We start from the raw sequence: 21,392 nt of genomic DNA, 5'->3' as shown, positions 1-21,392 counted from the left end.
GACCCCCAGGAGGGTCGCAAAGCCTTACACGGGGGTCGCGGGTGAAAGAAAAAGATAAGTGTTTGTAGGTCCTACACTACAATAAAAAAAAAATTGAATTTCAGTGAGAAGGCTGTGCCTGTTTATTTTACAGTACAATTGGTTTTTCGATCGATATTTAAAGAAAGAAAATTAAATATGTAGTTTTTAAAATCACCGAAATAGTTTTAATATAGCCCTGGAGGGTCACCGGAAGTTTTTAACTTGTAAAGGGGTTGCATATTCAAGAAGGTTGAAAAACACTGTTCTAGATGACCAGTTGAAGCCAATGAAAAAAAATAAAGGTACTGATTGAAGCAAACTGCTGAATAATAACACATGAAATCACTAAGAAATTAAATTTGTCGAATTGAACCATTTATGATTACTTGAAATGAATTGGTTTTGTTTCAAAGCTTGATATACTAGTTCCACATGTTCTTAAAGAGAGATGCTCTCTTTGGTGGAATTTTAAGGAAATTTTTTTTGAGCTTTTACCAGACAATTTAACAATTGATTTGAAAGTTTACTTCCATCGAGTAAACAAATTGAATATCATCATCAAACAGAAAAGGTCAGAATTGATCATCAAAACAGGTGTAGTGTTTTACCATGACAATGCCAAATTTGACACAAGTTTGGTAACTGTCAGAAACTGTTACAGCTTAGATGGGATGTGCTATCGTACCAACTATATTTGCCAGATCAGGCACTCTCAGATTATTGTGTGTTCCGGTCTTTATAAAATTTTTTAAACTGTAAGATGTTTACTTGAAATGAAAATGTCAAAAATTACTTGGATTGTTTTTTGTAAGCAACATCAAAATTTTTATAAACGTGGAATCATGCTACTACCAGAAACAATGGCAACAGGTATTTGACCAAAATGGTCAATATATAATTCAATAAAATATTTATTTAGTATAAAAATATTGTTTTTTGCCACAGAAAAAATGAAATTACTTTCTGAACAACTCAATAAAATTATTTTTGTAAATATTTTTATTCATTAACAAACATATTTTAACCTGTTTAACATATAAGTAAATATCAAGGGGAAAATTAATACTTGGGGATTTATATCTATATTTTTAATCTTAATGATGACATGCAAAAATAAGATCTTGAATTAAGAAATAAATTATTGATTACAATTATTATTTATTTATCATCTTCTGAACTTTGCAAAAATAATAATGGTTAAGCTAATTATAACTTATAACTAATAAAATCAGTTTTTTATTATTATATTTCCATGTATTAAATTTCTATAAATTAAATGCTTTTGTAAATTATAATAATTTATTAATTAAATTAAAATTACTTTTTTGAAACAGATAATAATAATAATAATTAAAATTCATGTATTATTTTTTTAAAGTATAAAATGTTCATTAGCTATTTCATCATAATAGAAAATTATTTTGGCAACCTGAAAGTAAAATAATTCTTCTTATATTTATACTATAATTTATAATGGAAATGTCAAATAACATGGTTCATTAGTTATTTTATCTGTAAACTGTTCAAAAAGAACAGTTTTCGTATTAAATTGTTATACCAATGTTAAATGTAACATAATTGAAATTATTCAAGGCAAGTAAATTGATATGAAAACAGAATTTTTACATATTGTATTTTCATATCAATTTACTTGTCTTGAACAATTATTGATTTCCATGTTATCATTTGTAACACTAACATAAAATGATATTCTACCAGTTAGTGTATCTGTTTTAAAAGATGAAAAAGTTGACAATTTATTATTTTGTATTTAATATTTTAAAACTCTTGGGTAATAACAAATATTTAAATTAGTTGATCTAAATTCATATCTAAGTTTACCTGCAATTTATGTTTGTGTTCAACTCTTACCTGTTATATTGTTGTATATGTTACAGACTAAGTGATTAATATGGACATTATTCACAATGCCTGGAATATTTATCAAGCTGCATGGCCATTTTAGTCATTCATAATGGTTGGGCATTATAAATAATGCACTTGGCCCATAACATATATACTCAATTCCATACAAGACTATTATTACATTATTAATAACAATAGATAGAATAATGCAGGTTTTGAATTTAATTATCTAAAAGTTGTTACACATACAATTACAGTATCAAAAGATCTGTCCTACATGTTGAAAAAGGCTTATTATACAACATTTATACAATATTTGCACCATTTTCAATTGAGATAATTCTACATCCAAAAGTAAAGAAAATTTGTACTCTAACGAAATTGGTAATATGTAGAAGCAGTCATATTGTTGAAGTGATGGAAAATGGAGTCAAAATACAGTGTTTTTAGTGCTGACACTAAAAGCAACTAGTTGTTTTTCTGACTGCTGTGCACCAAAATCAGTTCTTTTAGCAAATAACCTGCATATGTATTAATATACTTAGTTCATTTACTTTATCGAACTCATCTATATAAGAAACTGCAAAATAATGAAGATTTAATGCTCCATTAAGATTATTATTTATATTGGGTTGTTTGAAAAATTGCTATGAACTTTCCATAGTCAACAGTTGAGACAATAGATGAAGCAAAAGTTATTAGAATTGTATGAGTCAATGAATATTACAAAAATGATGTCTATTTACATTAAAAGTCCATTACAAAAAATCCATTAAGATTATTTAAATAATCTTAACAATTTTTTTTTTAAATGGACGTTTAATGTCTTGTGAAAAAGCAAGTCACATTTTTGACATTTGTTTCCTTTATTGAAAAGGCAAAAATACCACACAAACAGCAAAAGAAATATGTGATGTTTACAGTGGGGTGCTGTAACAGTCAGCTGTTCAAAAGTGTTTGCTAAATTTAAGGCAGGTAATTTTAACCTTAAAGATGCTCCATGCTCCAAAAGACCAGCCGTTATTAAAGAGGACCAGATTAAAACATTATTGAAAGACAACCCTCGTTACACAGCTTTAGAGATAATAGAGTGAAATCATTGAACAGTACTGTATTTCAACATCTGAAGCAGCTCAGATATGTNTAACATATATACTCAATTCCATACAAGACTATTATTATATTATTAATAACAATAGAATAATGCAAGTTTTGAATTTAATTATCTAAAAGTTGTTACACATACAATTACAGTATCAAAAGATCTGTCATGCATGTTGGAAAAGGCTTATTATACAACATTTATACAATATTTGCACCATTTTCAATTGAGATAATTCTACATCCAAAAGTAAAGAAAATTTGTACTCTAACGAAATTGGTAATATGTAGAAGCAGTCATATTGTTGAAGTGATGGAAAATGGAGTCAAAATACAGTGTTTTTAGTGCTGACACTAAAAGCAACTAGTTGTTTTTCTGACTGCTGTGCACCAAAATCAGTTCTTTTAGCAAATAACCTGCATATGTATTAATATACTTAGTTCATTTACTTTATCGAACTCATCTATATAAGAAACTGCAAAATAATGAAGATTTAATGCTCCATTAAGATTATTATTTATATTGGGTTGTTTGAAAAATTGCTATGAACTTTCCATAGTCAACAGTTGAGACAATAGATGAAGCAAAAGTTATTAGAATTGTATGAGTCAATGAATATTACAAAAATGATGTCTATTTACATTAAAAGTCCATTACAAAAAATCCATTAAGATTATTTAAATAATCTTAACAATTTTTTTTTTAAATGGACGTTTAATGTCTTGTGAAAAAGCAAGTCACATTTTTGACATTTGTTTCCTTTATTGAAAAGGCAAAAATACCACACAAACAGCAAAAGAAATATGTGATGTTTATGGTGAGGGTGCTGTAACAGTCAGCTGTTCAAAAGTGTTTGCTAAATTTAAGGCAGGTAATTTTAACCTTAAAGATGCTCCATGCTCCAAAAGACCAGCCGTTATTAAAGAGGACCAGATTAAAACATTATTGAAAGACAACCCTCGTTACACAGCTTTAGAGATAATAGAGTGAAATCATTGAACAGTACTGTATTTCAACATCTGAAGCAGCTCAGATATGTAAATTATTACATTTGGGTACCTGATGACTTAACAGAAAAAAATTTACTGAAGTGCATTTCCATTTGTGATTCTCTTCAAAAACAAAATGAAAATGAACCTTTTCTGAAACATTTAGTGACAGATGATGAAAAGTGGATCATTTACAACAGCATCAGCCAAAAATGATTGTGGGGCAAGAAAAATGAACCACCATTAAAATCTCCAAAGCCAGACTTCATCTGAAAGAGGTCTTGTTCACTGTCTGGTGGGATTGGAAAAAATTCTGTACTATGAGCTGCTTTCACAGAATCAAACAATTGAAGGAAAACATCCAGAATTGGCCAACAAAATAGGCATTGTGTTTCATCAAGATAATGCTAGACTGCACATTTCTTTACAAACACATCAAAAATATTGGAACTAGGTTGGAATGTTTTATCCCAGTTCCCATACTCACCTGACCTTGCCCTGTCAGACTATATTTGTACTGGACTTTGCAGAATTCCCTTTGTGATAAAAACTTTGAAAGTTTGCAAAACCTATATGAAACAATTTTTTGCAGGAGAGTTCCATGAAGAGAGTATTATGAAGCTTCTGCATAGATGGCAACATGCAACATGTCATTAAAAACAATAGTGCATACATAATTGACCAACATAGAAAATGCTTTTGACAAACAAAGCTCTTTAGAAAGTTAGTTATATTTAGATTTCATAAAATCAAATGAAAAAGAACTTCAATTTTTATGATCATTAGATGAAAATAATTTACAAAAATCAATTAAATGAGAATATTAATATTTTTAAATTTAAGAAATAAAATATATTTATTTTGAGTGTATTTTCCAATATCTTTTTCTTGTACTTTACTAGATACTTTGATTAACTAAATTTTAAGCAGAAAACAGTAATGTCAAGAAAAATTTATAATCTGTTTTAAGAATTTTATTATATTTATTTATTTTAAATAAGAATTTTTTAAAACATATACATTTACAGAATATGTTGTATTTTACCTTTTGAATTCTTTTAAAATATGGAGTACGTATCCAATCAGGATCATCATCATTTTCATCATGTTCACTTTCAGGTTCAGAAGATTCTATTATTACATTCTCTACTTTTTTCTAAAATAAGTAAAATCAAAATTATTAAAAATATGTTCTGACAAATAAATTTATTTATAAAATTTTTTATGAATCAATATTTTTATTAAATCTGAATCTTAATTATGTAATAATGAATTCACTTATTATTAAATGATTAAGAAAGAATATATATTTGACTAATAAAATAATAGATTATTAATGAATTTCATTGTATTCACACACACACAGAGTTAGCAGTTTCATTTTGCCAAAGTATTAAAAAATAGTTATACAAGTTTTCTTTAAAAGCTTAGTTTCCAAGTATATCTTCAGATTTGTTTTTTAGACTTATTGAAACCAAATCAGAATTATTAACAAAATAAGATCTTATTAAATTTTAACATAGAACAAAACAATTAAGTTTTCAGCTACAATTTTTTGTTTATGATGATTTTCATCTCTTTCCAAAAAAACTGATTTCATAGAATATCAATGGACAAATTTCAATATAAAATTTGTTTTTTTTTTTTCATGAATTGGACATAAACACCAATAGACATTACAGATGAACTTTGCCATTTCAATATGATACTTAGATAGCAATCAGAACAGAACAAGCAATGGATGGAAGAAAGCTGAGCACAGCAATTAGAAAGCTCAAATGTAAAAAAAAAAACTGTTTCTTCAACATTCATGATGTCCACAAGGAATTTGTTCCAGGTAATCAAAAAGTCAATGAGTTTTGTCTCATGTATTGGACTTTTCAAAAAGCATATGTCCATTGTCTCCACCATGAATTGGTAGAGTGATTAGATTCTCCATCACAATAATATGCCTGAGCATTCTTTGATCATCAAATGTAAACATTTGTCACAAAAACAAATTCCAGTGTTTCAATATTCACTGTACAGTGCTAATTCTCACTATCCAACTTTTTCTCATTTCCAAAGATTCATTCTGAGTTAATAAAAGACTGATAGAGACTTCTGCAATGTTTCCATGGCTGGCAGGAAAGAGATCATAAATTTGTTACATTGATAAGAAACTACTATTATTGTATTGGGGCATAATTTTGTGTACATTTAACTAATAAAGCATTTATAATAAAATTATTTTTTTTGGAAACATTATAAACACCTTTTCACTTAAAAATTACAATTAGGATATAGTTGGAAAAAATTATTCAACTTATTCAAGCATTAAATTAAAAATATCAAATTTATAGCTTATTTTCAAACATTCTAGCAACTGATTTAACTGTAATGGATTTGAATTTATAGAAGTTTTAAATATTTAACATTTAATAAATTATTCCATTTGTTTATAATGATGATAAAACTTCATCTGACTACAATATAAATACTGATTATTGACATTATATGCATGATACTGAATGTGTGAATTAGAGCTGAAAATTGTATTAAAAAAGCAACTTAATAAAAAGGGAAAGATTATTTTGCAATAAAACAGTTTAAATAATTAATTAATATGATATAAAATAATGAATTAAATAATTGGAATTACAGATTAGCATTGAATTACAAGCAGGAGTGAATTACAGATTAGCATTGCATTCATCAAAAGATAGTATTCAAAGCAATAATTGTTACTAATACAAGTAGTCCTCGGTTTACGCCACAGTTCTGTTTCTACAAAAGCTGGCGCAAATCGAATCGGCATAAAATGAACCTATATTAACAGTGAGGTATAGGGCTAGGTTCTATATAAGTAAAAAATTAGCAAATAATTTTGTTTATTAATACAATATAATACAAAATACATATAAATTTAATTTTTAAAATGTATTTTATCATAAAATAAAGTGAAATGTTTTTATTAAAAAATTTAGGTTTCAAATCTCTTACATTTTTCAGAAAAAAGTATCCATCTTTAATTGTTTACATTTTTGTTTTCTTTCATTGAGAATTTTGGAATATGGTCGAATGGATGCGATAATGCTCCTTTTTACATTTGCACCTTGCTCCCAATCATTGTCTAACTCACAAAGTTCATCCACCAAACTTTCCATAGTTGAATGGATATGTTAACCCAACATAGAGCTACAGACGAGTGGAGACACTGATTGGTTGACTACCAGTCGCCATAGCGCATATATAAGGTCAGTTTGAGCAGGAAAATTGAAGGTGGCTAAGGAGAGATAGATATCGTCTGACTAATAACAAGTAGATATCGTCTGGCTAATAAAAAAAAGTATCATCTGGCCAACGAGAAGTAGATTTGTCTCACTAATGATAGTTTGTGATCACCAGAAGTGCTACTATGTCATAAGGTGTTTTCCTGAACGAACTGATATGGGATACATTCATTGGTGTTATGGATTCGGACACCATTTATTGGACTATTAAGTTTAATAACTTGATTCATGGATACCTAAACATTTAGTATTTTAATATTAATTTAATGCAAATGTATACATACCCAATAATATTAAACAGAAAAAAATAAACATATTCAATAAAAATCTTTGTTTTAACGAATTTACAATGTTGTGGCTCGGTAAATACATCAACACTGAAATGAAAATCAGTCTAGCATAGGGAAAATCGGAGAATTACATCGCAAAATGGCAAATTGTGCAGCAGTGTTATTGTGAATCAGTGTAAATTGAGCTGGCGTAAACCGAGGGCTACCTGTACTAATAAAGAAATCAGTTCTCATGACAGAGGATCATAATTGGAGCAGGAGAAATATCAGTTAATAAATGATAAACTTATAAAACATTTATTACTTCAAAAATTTTGAAGTAATAAATGAGAGTGATCAAGACTAAGATATTACTGATCTACAATTTCAAAACTGCATTAAAGAATTCTGTAATGATTATTAATGAAAATAAAATTGATGATTATTTTGAATTTAATTTATTTTATAGTAATTGTATGGTGCTAGTAGTAGTTTTATCATTATCTTCATATTTGGATTTTTTTCATCCATTTGATTTTTATTTATATTAATTAAGATTTTTGAGATCAAATTTAAACATTCACTATATATATATATATGAATATATTATTCATCATGATATATTGTTCATATCAACATTTTAGATTCTAGGCTTATTACAAATCAAAGTAATGAGGAAAAAAACAAAATCATAACTAGTAAATGTATATTTTTATAACTTGCAAACAAGTAAAAAATAAATAAATAAAATAAATTATTTCTAACCTTTGCAGCATCCGATTCCTTAGGAAAAACTTCTGGCAAAAGTGAAGTTCTAGACCCTTTGTATTTTGACACTAATAATTTCTATATAATAAACAGTTTGTATTTATAAATTGTTATTAAATTTTAATCACAACTTATATATAGCAAACATACTTTTTTCAATGCTTCACATTCATTTGATTTCTGTTGAAGTTCATCATACAGATAACTCAACCTAGTAATTTCACTTTCCTATTTGAAATAATTCATTTTTATTTTATTAAAAAAATAAATTATTTCTAAGTTTTAATAAAAAAAATTATTTGTTAACTTACTTGAAATTTAATTCTTTCAATAAGTGAAGACTCAACATCGGAATGACTAGTGGTTAGGTTTGAATTAGATGAATGTTGCATTTGTTTTAACAAATATAACGTCTAAAAACAAATGATTTTAATAAAGTTAAATCAAGTAATTTACAATAAAAAAAGCATTACCTTATCTTCATGTTCTCTTGCTTGAGAAACTAATTCTTCTTGATGTTTCTTTTTCATTTTCTCAATTTCTTCTTTCTGTTCTTCATTAATTTTTGTTATATCCTCTAAAGTATTTTGAAATTCTTTACATTTCCTTTCTGATAAAAACATGTCAATTTTTGCAGCAACTGCCTAATAACAGAATAGAATTTAACTGTAAAAATTATAATTTTCACACTTAAATAAATTATAAAAATATAACAAAATTAATTCAATTAAATTATTATTAGGATTTGTCTTACATTTTCAAATAACCATTTTAATGCACATTTAGTTTCTACCATGGTATTCATATTCTCCCATCTATGTTTTGCTTTTTCATCTAAATTTTAATCAAAAATTTTTTACTGAATTAAAAAAACATTTTTTGCAAAAAGAAATATAAATACAAAATCAATTACTATATTACCTTGATCAACATCCAGTATTCTCTGTTGCAAATCAGCAATCTGAGCATTACGTAAATGTAAGTCTTGCTGCAATTGATTTATTTGTTGTTGTTGATTTATTACATCAGGATCATCATTTGTTTTCTGCTATAATTTTCAATACAGAAATTCAATATCAATAAATATAGGCCTGTGACAGTAATCCCACATTGCCTATCTTGAGGACAATAGGCATCCACTCTTCATAGAGAAATGAGGGGGGAACCCATCAATTATATAATAATAAATTTGTAATATTATGAAATATTTAAAACATTTACATTAGAATTTTGTTCATCTGGCACCCTCTGAAAAGTAGCTGATAATCTGGAATTGTCTGATAATGTGCAAATTGGAATTTGAACATTTGGTGGCTAAAGACCCCAGAAATAACATGGTCATTAGTGTTTTTGTTTTAGATTTTTCAATCAACCTTAATACAGTATAGGCATGCTCTTTAATCAGTCTGAAGATGTATGACTATGCCTCTTCAAACTGATTAGAGCATCTGTAAACAAATCAGAAGCCTATAAGAAATATAAAATGTATGGCAATGTTCAGATCATATCTAATTTATTGAATTTTGCAGAATACAAAAAAATTCTGCTCCCAAAGAAGCCCTATCAACAAACTTCTACAATATTTCACAAAATCATTTGAGCATATTAAATATGCTCAAATTATTCAACTTACAAATACACCCATGTATTTAAACACATCATTATTAAACTAACAAGACTCAAACAGAATTTCAAGCACCAAATCCAAATCTTTGTATACCAAAAAATCTTTGGTATACTGTATTGATCCTATTTACAGACTGAATTTTTACTCCATTGTTATGATTTCTCATGATATTGTATTCATATTTAATTTCATGGTGAATTCCTATTTGTTTTCTAAGTTTAAAGTGCATTTAAAAGAGCATGGATTTTCAACAACTAATAGTTATTCAAAATGTAAAACATGATAATTAAACAATTCCAAAAGTACTATATCAAAAATACTTTCTGATGCCACATTCAGTATATGCAGTATTTTGTAGAAAATTCATCTTAATAAACGATGATCTCACCATTTCTACATATTAAGTGTTTTAAAGGAAATCAGACAGAATTGCCATTGTTTACTTAACACCAAATTAAATTTAATTTCAAATCAAATATAGTTAAACACTGTTTACATATTTCTCAAAGGACTGGACAAAAAAAGAATCAAAATACACTATAAGATGGCAAAACTAATAGTTTGTCATAAAAACTCATAATATTAGAACTTTTAGCAAATGTTTTAATACTGATAATTTATTTTACATTTTTATTGCAAATCTTTTTTTAAAGTAAGTGTTCATCATATATCTGATGAACAGCAATACATTTCAACATGATTTTCACCTATTTAAGACATAAATAACACTAGTGCAGATGGTATATGGTCTTCTACAAATATATATTTTTGAATGCCCATTGAATTGAAAACCATTAGTTTTATGCTAAAATCATTAAGAAAATTATATATTGAAATAAACTTGTTTTGTTAAAGGTATTCTTCATTAACAAATTATTTTTCTGTTACAGGACATCATAAAAGTGAAGCTTTCTACTATAAGGCCAAACTGATGTGAATTCTGTAATTTTAATGAATAACAAAAATTTTGAAATAAATTCATTTCTTGTGTTTGGACAAACTTAATTGTTTAAACAAATCTCATTTTATCAAAATCAACAATTTAGTATAACAAATATTTCATTGCCATGCTTTTGTATTGTAGACAGATGAGGTTAAGATATTTCAGCAAAATTTCTCTCTCATTGGATTCAACCAGCTTAGATATAGTTTTACTATTCCCAACTAAACTTAAAATAGTTTCACACTTAATGAAACTATTTTATACTTTTTCTGCCACCTATATTTTTATTATTATTGTAATTTAATAAAGCTGATTAATATTGTTTTATGTTACTGTTAAAATAAAAACATTGAGATAACATCAATTTGTATTAAAAGAAAAATGAATAAACACACACACATACTGTCCACTTAAACATCATGTTTCCATATTCATTGATGTCTAAATAGTGACTGATATCTGAACATTCTAAACACAACAGTAAATGAATGGATCAATGATTTGCCATTGGTGCAACTACAGCAAGTTTAGTACCAGTATGATGGCATGCAACCTTATTCCCAAACAGATGTGCTTCAGTGACTCAGAGTGGTTTAGCAACTGCTGGATAGGACAACACAGCACTTTTCCATGTAACACATTCTCCAGACTTGACAAATTTGGACTTTTCTTGCTGTGGAACCACCTAAAAGCAGTGCTGTAAGATGCGGTGAACCAGAGATGCATACAACAGGCACATGAAATGGTTACACCAGAAACGCTATGCACCATCCATACCAGCATACTTGATCATCTGCATTTTTATATTGCCACTGAAGATGGTCATTTTGAACATGTTCTCTAGCAAATAAAAGATTACTTTTGTATATCAATTTGTGCAATGCTGTCTTTTTTTCTTTACAGTCAGATAATTTGTGTTATGCTAAATCATCTGAAATTGATTCCCTTCAGTTAATTTAGCACTAGAACAATGCTAAATTGTTCTAGTGCTAAATTAACTGAAGGGATAAATTAACTTAATGCATGAATGTCTGTGTGAAACCCCACATGCACACATTCATCTAATGCTGAAAAGATCTTTACCTCTGGATAAGTGCTTAATTGGATGCCTGCCTTGTACAGTTAATCAAATTATAGAAAATATTGAAAAATAAATTTACAGAACATTTTATAGCTAGATACCTGTTTCATTTGTTGAACTTGATTTTTTAAATTATTTAGTTGTTCTGAGATTGATTTTCTATCTTCAAGAAGATTTTGTAAATGATGATCTGCTTCTTTACTACTAACAACCAAATCTAATTCTTGTTGTAACCATTGCTATTTGATAAAGTTAATATATTAAAATTTCTTAAAACCTATGAAAAAAATTTTCAACCCTATTCATTAATTTTCTTACCCGAATGCGATTACCCATTCCTTGTAATGTTTGATCTTTTTCTCTCTCTCTACGTTCTGAAATTGCACGTTGTTGTTGCATTGCCATTTGTAGTTTTTTATTAGCAGCTACAGCTTCTTCCATTTTTCTTTTCAACACATTTTTTTGTTTGGTGTAAATCTTTTCCATTTTTACTAATTCATATTGTCGTTTTCTGTCTTGTTGTCTTAAACGTGCTAATTCTCTGTCTTTTTCTAATTTCCATTGTCTGAATTTTTCTGCTTCTTCTTTCATCTGTTTCAATAATCTAACACGAGCTTGTTTCATTTCTTGAATTTCTTGTTGAAGAACTTTTACTTTTCTATCCGCTTCTTCTTTCATTTTCAGCATACGAGCTTTTTCTGTCATTTCTTTCTTTAATTGACTGATCTGAACTTCTAATTCTTGCAATCTTTTGCGACGCTGTTCACTAATTCTAAAATCAAAATTTAATTTAGAATTTTACACAATTTAAATAATATTAATATTTTTATAATTACCTAAATAATAATGAATAACTAAATTTTAATTATTATATATTTTTTTTAAAGTGGAAAACTCATGAATCTATATAAATAAAACTGTAATGATCAGTATGTTTGTCAGTTTGGATGTTTGCTGCCATATCATGGAAAAACATGAATATATTTTAATCAAACTTCATATTTTGAATCTGTTAATTCAGAAGATGGTTTAAACATACATATCATCTCAACATCTACATTATATAAATTAAACTGTAATGGATTTCTGTCTGTCTGTATGTTTGCTAGCTGGTGTAATATCACACATCAATCAGCACATGCCTGTCAACTGAATATCTATAAGAAAGTTTTCTATTGAAGTGTAGTATTATGTTTGGAGAATTAATATTAAAAAGTAATTAGTGAGAATTGAACATTTATCTATTTTTCTACATAATTGGCCATTTCGATCAATGCATTTTTGTATGCCCATGTCATACCAGTTTGTTGTCATGTGTTAATCTGATTGAAATTCATCACCAATTGATGGAATTGTATGGAGAGTCATGCATGGATGTCAAAAACGCCTGCAAGTGGTATAGGGAGTTTGCAGCTGGTGTACTGAAATTCATGACAAAGAAAGACGCGGGAGACTGTCAATTTCCAACAAGACAGTTGCAACGGTTGAGCAAATCATGTGTGAAAATCGGAAAAGCACTCTGGATGATCTCTGCATTTTGGTTCTTAGGGTTTCCTGAAGCATTATTTATAGAATTTTAACACAAAAGTTGCAATATCAGAAGGTGTGCACAAGATGAGGCCTGTGACATGGTGGAAAGCTGGTATAATACAAACATACAAAAACTACCACAGCACCTATAAAAATCATCAACCGAAATGGCAATTATGTAGAAAAATAGATAAATGTTCAAGCTTTAAAATGATGTAAACATTAATAAAAATAAACATTTCTTTGCATTTCTAAAAAAATGGGAGACCTTAGAAAAAACACATTTCTTTTTGGACTATACATATAATTGAGTCCACCTTCATCTGTTCCTTCACATGCTTTACAGAGACAATAACAAATCTACTACGATACTGACCTTTTATTTGAGGCTACACGTCCGCTGTCCAATGTAAAAATGTGTGAAGGGACAGATGAAGATGGACTCAATTATATGTATAGTCCGAAAAGAAATATATTTTTTCTATATGTGAATTTATCCTGGCAATTTTCAAATTTTAATAGGAGACCTTACTTTTGAGATTATCCTCATATATACACTGTATAAACATCTCTTAAACCCAACAGTTATATTAAAGCCAAACAATGGCTAGATTAAATAGGGCTATATTACAATACAGGTATACCTCTAGTTACGTCATTCTCGATTATATGTCGTTTGTCAAAAAAAATATCTGAAAAATAAAAATCAAGTTTGAGTCATTTTATTCGACATTACGTCTGTCCGTCACAAATATTGAAGTCATAATATCACTAGAAAACCATTAAAGCACATAAAATCATATTAAAATATGTACATTTACAGTAAATGTTAATATAATCACCATAAATCCTAGAGAACGAAACATGAAAACATTGTGACTGTGTTGGCATCTTATTTAGTGGTCTTTAAGTACTCAATATTGGTGTTTTCCACGATAGTTCCAATATCTAACATTTGGCTTCGTTGTCAGCACCACTCGATATTGGTTAATTTAATATAAACTAATTTATTTTCTACTGTCGCAAGATAATTTTAATAACTGTATTTGTTATTTAACCTTACAAAATCATCTTATTTTATAATGTCCTTAGAGAAAACCACATTCACAAATAAAGAGTCCGCGATATACTGTAAACATCACCAAATTGTAAACATGTACTGTACATTTACAAGTATGTACTGTATGTACATGAATCCATAAATTTAGATTACTTTTTTCTGTACTATATTAAAAACTAAAATTTATTNTGATTAAGAAAGAATATATATTTGACTAATAAAATAATAGATTATTAATGAATTTCATTGTATTCACACACACACAGAGTTAGCAGTTTCATTTTGCCAAAGTATTAAAAAATAGTTATACAAGTTTTCTTTAAAAGCTTAGTTTCCAAGTATATTTTCAGATTTGTTTTTTAGACTTATTGAAACCAAATCAGAATTATTAACAAAATAAGATCTTATTAAATTTTAACATAGAACAAAACAATTAAGTTTTCAGCTACAATTTTTTGTTTATGATGATTTTCATCTCTTTCCAAAAAACTGATTTCATAGAATATCAATGGACAAATTTCAATATAAAATTTGTTTTTTTTTTTTCATGAATTGGACATAAACACCAATAGACATTACAGATGAACTTTGCCATTTCAATATGATACTGAGATAGCAATCAGAACAGAACAAGCAATGGATGGAAGAAAGCTGAGCACAGCAATTAGAAAGCTCAAATGTAAAAAAAAAAACTGTTTCTTCAACATTCATGATGTCCACAAGGAATTTGTTCCAGGTAATCAAAAAGTCAATGAGTTTTGTCTCATGTATTGGACTTTTCAAAAAGCATATGTCCATTGTCTCCACCATGAATTGGTAGAGTGATTAGATTCTCCATCACAATAATATGCCTGATCACTCTTTGATCATCAAATGCAAACATTTGTCACAAAAACAAATTCCAGTGTTTCAATATTCACTGTACAGTGCTAATTCTCACTATGCAACTTTTTCTCATTTCCAAAGATTCATTCTGAGTTAATAAAAGACTGATAGAGACTTCTGCAATGTTTCCATGGCTGGCAGGAAAGAGATCATAAATTTGTTACATTGAGAAGAAACTACTATTAATGTATTGGGACATAATTTTGTGTACATTTAACTAATAAAGCATTTATAATAAAATTATTTTTTTTGGAAACATTATAAACACCTTTTCACTTAAAAATTACAATTAGGATATAGTTGGAAAAAATTATTCAATTTATTCAAGCATTAAATTAAAAATATCAAATTTATAGCTTATTTTCAAACATTCTAGCAACTGATTTAACTGTAATGGATTTGAATTTATAGAAGTTTTAAATATTTAACATTTAATAAATTATTCCATTTGTTTATAATGATGATAAAACTTCATCTGACTACAATATAAATACTGATTATTGACATTATATGCATGATACTGAATGTGTGAATTAGAGCTGAAAATTGTATTAAAAAAGCAACTTAATAAAAAGGGAAAGATTATTTTGCAATAAAACAGTTTAAATAATTAATTAATATGATATAAAATAATGAATTAAATAATTGGAATTACAGATTAGCATTGAATTACAAGCAGGAGTGAATTACAGATTAGCATTGCATTCATCAAAAGATAGTATTCAAAGCAATAATTGTTACTAATACAAGTAGTCCTCGGTTTACGCCACAGTTCTGTTTCTACAAAAGCTGGCGCAAATCGAATCGGCATAAAATGAACCTATATTAACAGTGAGGTATAGGGCTAGGTTCTATATAAGTAAAAAATAAGCAAATAATTTTGTTTATTAATACAATATAATACAAAATACATATAAATTTAATTTTTAAAATGTATTTTATCATAAAATAAAGTGAAATGTTTTTATTAAAAAATTTAGGTTTCAAATCTCTTACATTTTTCAGAAAAAAGTATCCATCTTTAATTGTTTACATTTTTGTTTTCTTTCATTGAGAATTTTGGAATATGGTCGAATGGATGCGATAATGCTCCTTTTTACATTTGCACCTTGCTCCCAATCATTGTCTAACTCACAAAGTTCATCCACCAAACTTTCCATAGTTGAATGGATATGTTAACCCAACATAGAGCTACAGACGAGTGGAGACACTGATTGGTTGACTACCAGTCGCCATAGCGCATATATAAGGTCAGTTTGAGCAGGAAAATTGAAGGTGGCTAAGGAGAGATAGATATCGTCTGACTAATAACAAGTAGATATCGTCTGGCTAATAAAAAAAAGTATCATCTGGCCAACGAGAAGTAGATTTGTCTCACTAATGATAGTTTGTGATCACCGGAAGTGCTACTATGTCATAAGGTGTTTTCCTGAACGAACTGATATGGGATACATTCATTGGTGTTATGGATTCGGACACCATTTATTGGACTATTAAGTTTAATAACTTGATTCATGGATACCTAAACATTTAGTATTTTAATATTAATTTAATGCAAATGTATACATACCCAATAATATTAAACAGAAAAAAATAAACATATTCAATAAAAATCTTTGTTTTAACGAATTTACAATGTTGTGGCTCGGTAAATACATCAACACTGAAATGAAAATCAGTCTAGCATAGGGAAAATCGGAGAATTACATCGCAAAATGGCAAATTGTGCAGCAGTGTTATTGTGAATCAGTGTAAATTGAGCTGGCGTAAACCAAGGGCTACCTGTACTAATAAAGAAATCAGTTCTCATGACAGAGGATCATAATTGGAGCAGGAGAAATATCAGTTAATAAATGATAAACTTATAAAACATTTATTACTTCAAAAATTTTGAAGTAATAAATGAGAGTGATCAAGACTAAGATATTACTGATCTACAATTTCAAAACTGCATTAAAGAATTCTGTAATGATTATTAATGAAAATAAAATTGATGATTATTTTGAATTTAATTTATTTTATAGTAATTGTATGGTGCTAGTAGTAGTTTTATCATTATCTTCATATTTGGATTTTTTTCATCCATTTGATTTTTATTTATATTAATTAAGATTTTTGAGATCAAATTTAAACATTCACTATATATATATATATGAATATATTATTCATCATGATATATTGTTCATATCAACATTTTAGATTCTAGGCTTATTACAAATCAAAGTAATGAGGAAAAAAACAAAATCATAACTAGTAAATGTATATTTTTATAACTTGCAAACAAGTAAAAAATAAATAAATAAAATAAATTATTTCTAACCTTTGCAGCATCCGATTCCTTAGGAAAAACTTCTGGCAAAAGTGAAGTTCTAGACCCTTTGTATTTTGACACTAATAATTTCTATATAATAAACAGTTTGTATTTATAAATTGTTATTAAATTTTAATCACAACTTATATATAGCAAACATACTTTTTTCAATGCTTCACATTCATTTGATTTCTGTTGAAGTTCATCATATAGATAACTCAACCTAGTAATTTCACTTTCCTATTTGAAATAATTCATTTTTATTTTATTAAAAAAATAAATTATTTCTAAGTTTTAATAAAAAAAATTCTTTGTTAACTTACTTGAAATTTAATTCTTTCAATAAGTGAAGACTCAACATCGGAATGACTAGTGGTTAGGTTTGAATTAGATGAATGTTGCATTTGTTTTAACAAATATAACGTCTAAAAACAAATGATTTTAATAAAGTTAAATCAAGTAATTTACAATAAAAAAAGCATTACCTTATCTTCATGTTCTCTTGCTTGAGAAACTAATTCTTCTTGATGTTTCTTTTTCATTTTCTCAATTTCTTCTTTCTGTTCTTCATTAATTTTTGTTATATCCTCTAAAGTATTTTGAAATTCTTTACATTTCCTTTCTGATAAAAACATGTCAATTTTTGCAGCAACTGCCTAATAACAGAATAGAATTTAACTGTAAAAATTATAATTTTCACACTTAAATAAATTATAAAAATATAACAAAATTAATTCAATTAAATTATTATTAGGATTTGTCTTACATTTTCAAATAACCATTTTAATGCACATTTAGTTTCTACCATGGTATTCATATTCTCCCATCTATGTTTTGCTTTTTCATCTAAATTTTAATCAAAAATTTTTTACTGAATTAAAAAAACATTTTTTGCAAAAAGAAATATAAATACAAAATCAATTACTATATTACCTTGATCAACATCCAGTATTCTCTGTTGCAAATCAGCAATCTGAGCATTACGTAAATGTAAGTCTTGCTGCAATTGATTTATTTGTTGTTGTTGATTTATTACATCAGGATCATCATTTGTTTTCTGCTATAATTTTCAATACAGAAATTCAATATCAATAAATATAGGCCTGTGACAGTAATCCCACATTGCCTATCTTGAGGACAATAGGCATCCACTCTTCATAGAGAAATGAGGGGGGAACCCATCAATTATATAATAATAAATTTGTAATATTATGAAATATTTAAAACATTTACATTAGAATTTTGTTCATCTGGCACCCTCTGAAAAGTAGCTGATAATCTGGAATTGTCTGATAATGTGCAAATTGGAATTTGAACATTTGGTGGCTAAAGACCCCAGAAATAACATGGTCATTAGTGTTTTTGTTTTAGATTTTTCAATCAACCTTAATACAGTATAGGCATGCTCTTTAATCAGTCTGAAGATGTATGACTATGCCTCTTCAAACTGATTAGAGCATCTGTAAACAAATCAGAAGCCTATAAGAAATATAAAATGTATGGCAATGTTCAGATCATATCTAATTTATTGAATTTTGCAGAATACAAAAAAATTCTGCTCCCAAAGAAGCCCTATCAACAAACTTCTACAATATTTCACAAAATCATTTGAGCATATTAAATATGCTCAAATTATTCAACTTACAAATACACCCATGTATTTAAACACATCATTATTAAACTAACAAGACTCAAACAGAATTTCAAGCACCAAATCCAAATCTTTGTATACCAAAAAATCTTTGGTATACTGTATTGATCCTATTTACAGACTGAATTTTTACTCCATTGTTATGATTTCTCATGATATTGTATTCATATTTAATTTCATGGTGAATTCCTATTTGTTTTCTAAGTTTAAAGTGCATTTAAAAGAGCATGGATTTTCAACAACTAATAGTTATTCAAAATGTAAAACATGATAATTAAACAATTCCAAAAGTACTATATCAAAAATACTTTCTGATGCCACATTCAGTATATGCAGTATTTTGTAGAAAATTCATCTTAATAAACGATGATCTCACCATTTCTACATATTAAGTGTTTTAAAGGAAATCAGACAGAATTGCCATTGTTTACTTAACACCAAATTAAATTTAATTTCAAATCAAATATAGTTAAACACTGTTTACATATTTCTCAAAGGACTGGACAAAAAAAGAATCAAAATACACTATAAGATGGCAAAACTAATAGTTTGTCATAAAAACTCATAATATTAGAACTTTTAGCAAATGTTTTAATACTGATAATTTATTTTACATTTTTATTGCAAATCTTTTTTTAAAGTAAGTGTTCATCATATATCTGATGAACAGCAATACATTTCAACATGATTTTCACCTATTTAAGACATAAATAACACTAGTGCAGATGGTATATGGTCTTCTACAAATATATATTTTTGAATGCCCATTGAATTGAAAACCATTAGTTTTATGCTAAAATCATTAAGAAAATTATATATTGAAATAAACTTGTTTTGTTAAAGGTATTCTTCATTAACAAATTATTTTTCTGTTACAGGACATCATAAAAGTGAAGCTTTCTACTATAAGGCCAAACTGATGTGAATTCTGTAATTTTAATGAATAACAAAAATTTTGAAATAAATTCATTTCTTGTGTTTGGACAAACTTAATTGTTTAAACAAATCTCATTTTATCAAAATCAACAATTTAGTATAACAAATATTTCATTGCCATGCTTTTGTATTGTAGACAGATGAGGTTAAGATATTTCAGCAAAATTTCTCTCTCATTGGATTCAACCAGCTTAGATATAGTTTTACTATTCCCAACTAAACTTAAAATAGTTTCACACTTAATGAAACTATTTTATACTTTTTCTGCCACCTATATTTTTATTATTATTGTAATTTAATAAAGCTGATTAATATTGTTTTATGTTACTGTTAAAATAAAAACATTGAGATAACATCAATTTGTATTAAAAGAAAAATGAATAAACACACACACATACTGTCCACTTAAACATCATGTTTCCATATTCATTGATGTCTAAATAGTGACTGATATCTGAACATTCTAAACACAACAGTAAATGAATGGATCAATGATTTGCCATTGGTGCAACTACAGCAAGTTTAGTACCAGTATGATGGCATGCAACCTTATTCCCAAACAGATGTGCTTCAGTGACTCAGAGTGGTTTAGCAACTGCTGGATAGGACAACACAGCACTTTTCCATGTAACACATTCTCCAGACTTGACAAATTTGGACTTTTCTTGCTGTGGAACCACCTAAAAGCAGTGCTGTAAGATGCGGTGAACCAGAGATGCATACAACAGGCACATGAAATGGTTACACCAGAAACGCTATGCACCATCCATACCAGCATACTTGATCATCTGCATTTTTATATTGCCACTGAAGATGGTCATTTTGAACATGTTCTCTAGCAAATAAAAGATTACTTTTGTATATCAATTTGTGCAATGCTGTCTTTTTTTCTTTACAGTCAGATAATTTGTGTTATGCTAAATCATCTGAAATTGATTCCCTTCAGTTAATTTAGCACTAGAACAATGCTAAATTGTTCTAGTGCTAAATTAACTGAAGGGATAAATTAACTTAATGCATGAATGTCTGTGTGAAACCCCACATGCACACATTCATCTAATGCTGAAAAGATCTTTACCTC

General features: G+C 27.6%; 1 protein-coding gene across 1 annotated transcript in view; it reads right to left on the bottom strand.

Moving 5' to 3' along the window:
• The window catches only part of LOC111620254 (chromosome-associated kinesin KIF4-like), a 67,788-nt gene that overhangs the window by 3,296 nt on the left and 43,100 nt on the right, over positions 1–21,392 (bottom strand). The window contains exons 18-33 of the mRNA XM_023362150.1: positions 18,658–18,784; positions 18,491–18,570; positions 18,210–18,380; positions 18,048–18,149; positions 17,887–17,964; positions 17,734–17,814; positions 16,853–16,935; positions 12,257–12,710; positions 12,040–12,177; positions 9,209–9,335; positions 9,042–9,121; positions 8,761–8,931; positions 8,599–8,700; positions 8,438–8,515; positions 8,285–8,365; positions 5,024–5,134 (exon numbers count right to left, since the gene is read on the bottom strand). Of these exons, the coding sequence (XP_023217918.1) occupies positions 5,024–5,134; positions 8,285–8,365; positions 8,438–8,515; positions 8,599–8,700; positions 8,761–8,931; positions 9,042–9,121; positions 9,209–9,335; positions 12,040–12,177; positions 12,257–12,710; positions 16,853–16,935; positions 17,734–17,814; positions 17,887–17,964; positions 18,048–18,149; positions 18,210–18,380; positions 18,491–18,570; positions 18,658–18,784 (2,064 nt within the window). The remainder of the gene's footprint in view (positions 1–5,023; positions 5,135–8,284; positions 8,366–8,437; positions 8,516–8,598; positions 8,701–8,760; positions 8,932–9,041; positions 9,122–9,208; positions 9,336–12,039; positions 12,178–12,256; positions 12,711–16,852; positions 16,936–17,733; positions 17,815–17,886; positions 17,965–18,047; positions 18,150–18,209; positions 18,381–18,490; positions 18,571–18,657; positions 18,785–21,392) is intronic.

This window comes from Centruroides sculpturatus, unplaced genomic scaffold (assembly GCF_000671375.1).
Source record: "Centruroides sculpturatus isolate CEXI.00-Female unplaced genomic scaffold, Cexi_2.0 scaffold4, whole genome shotgun sequence".
Taxonomy (NCBI): domain Eukaryota; kingdom Metazoa; phylum Arthropoda; class Arachnida; order Scorpiones; family Buthidae; genus Centruroides; species Centruroides sculpturatus.
This window is presented reverse-complemented; position numbering and strand designations above follow the sequence as displayed.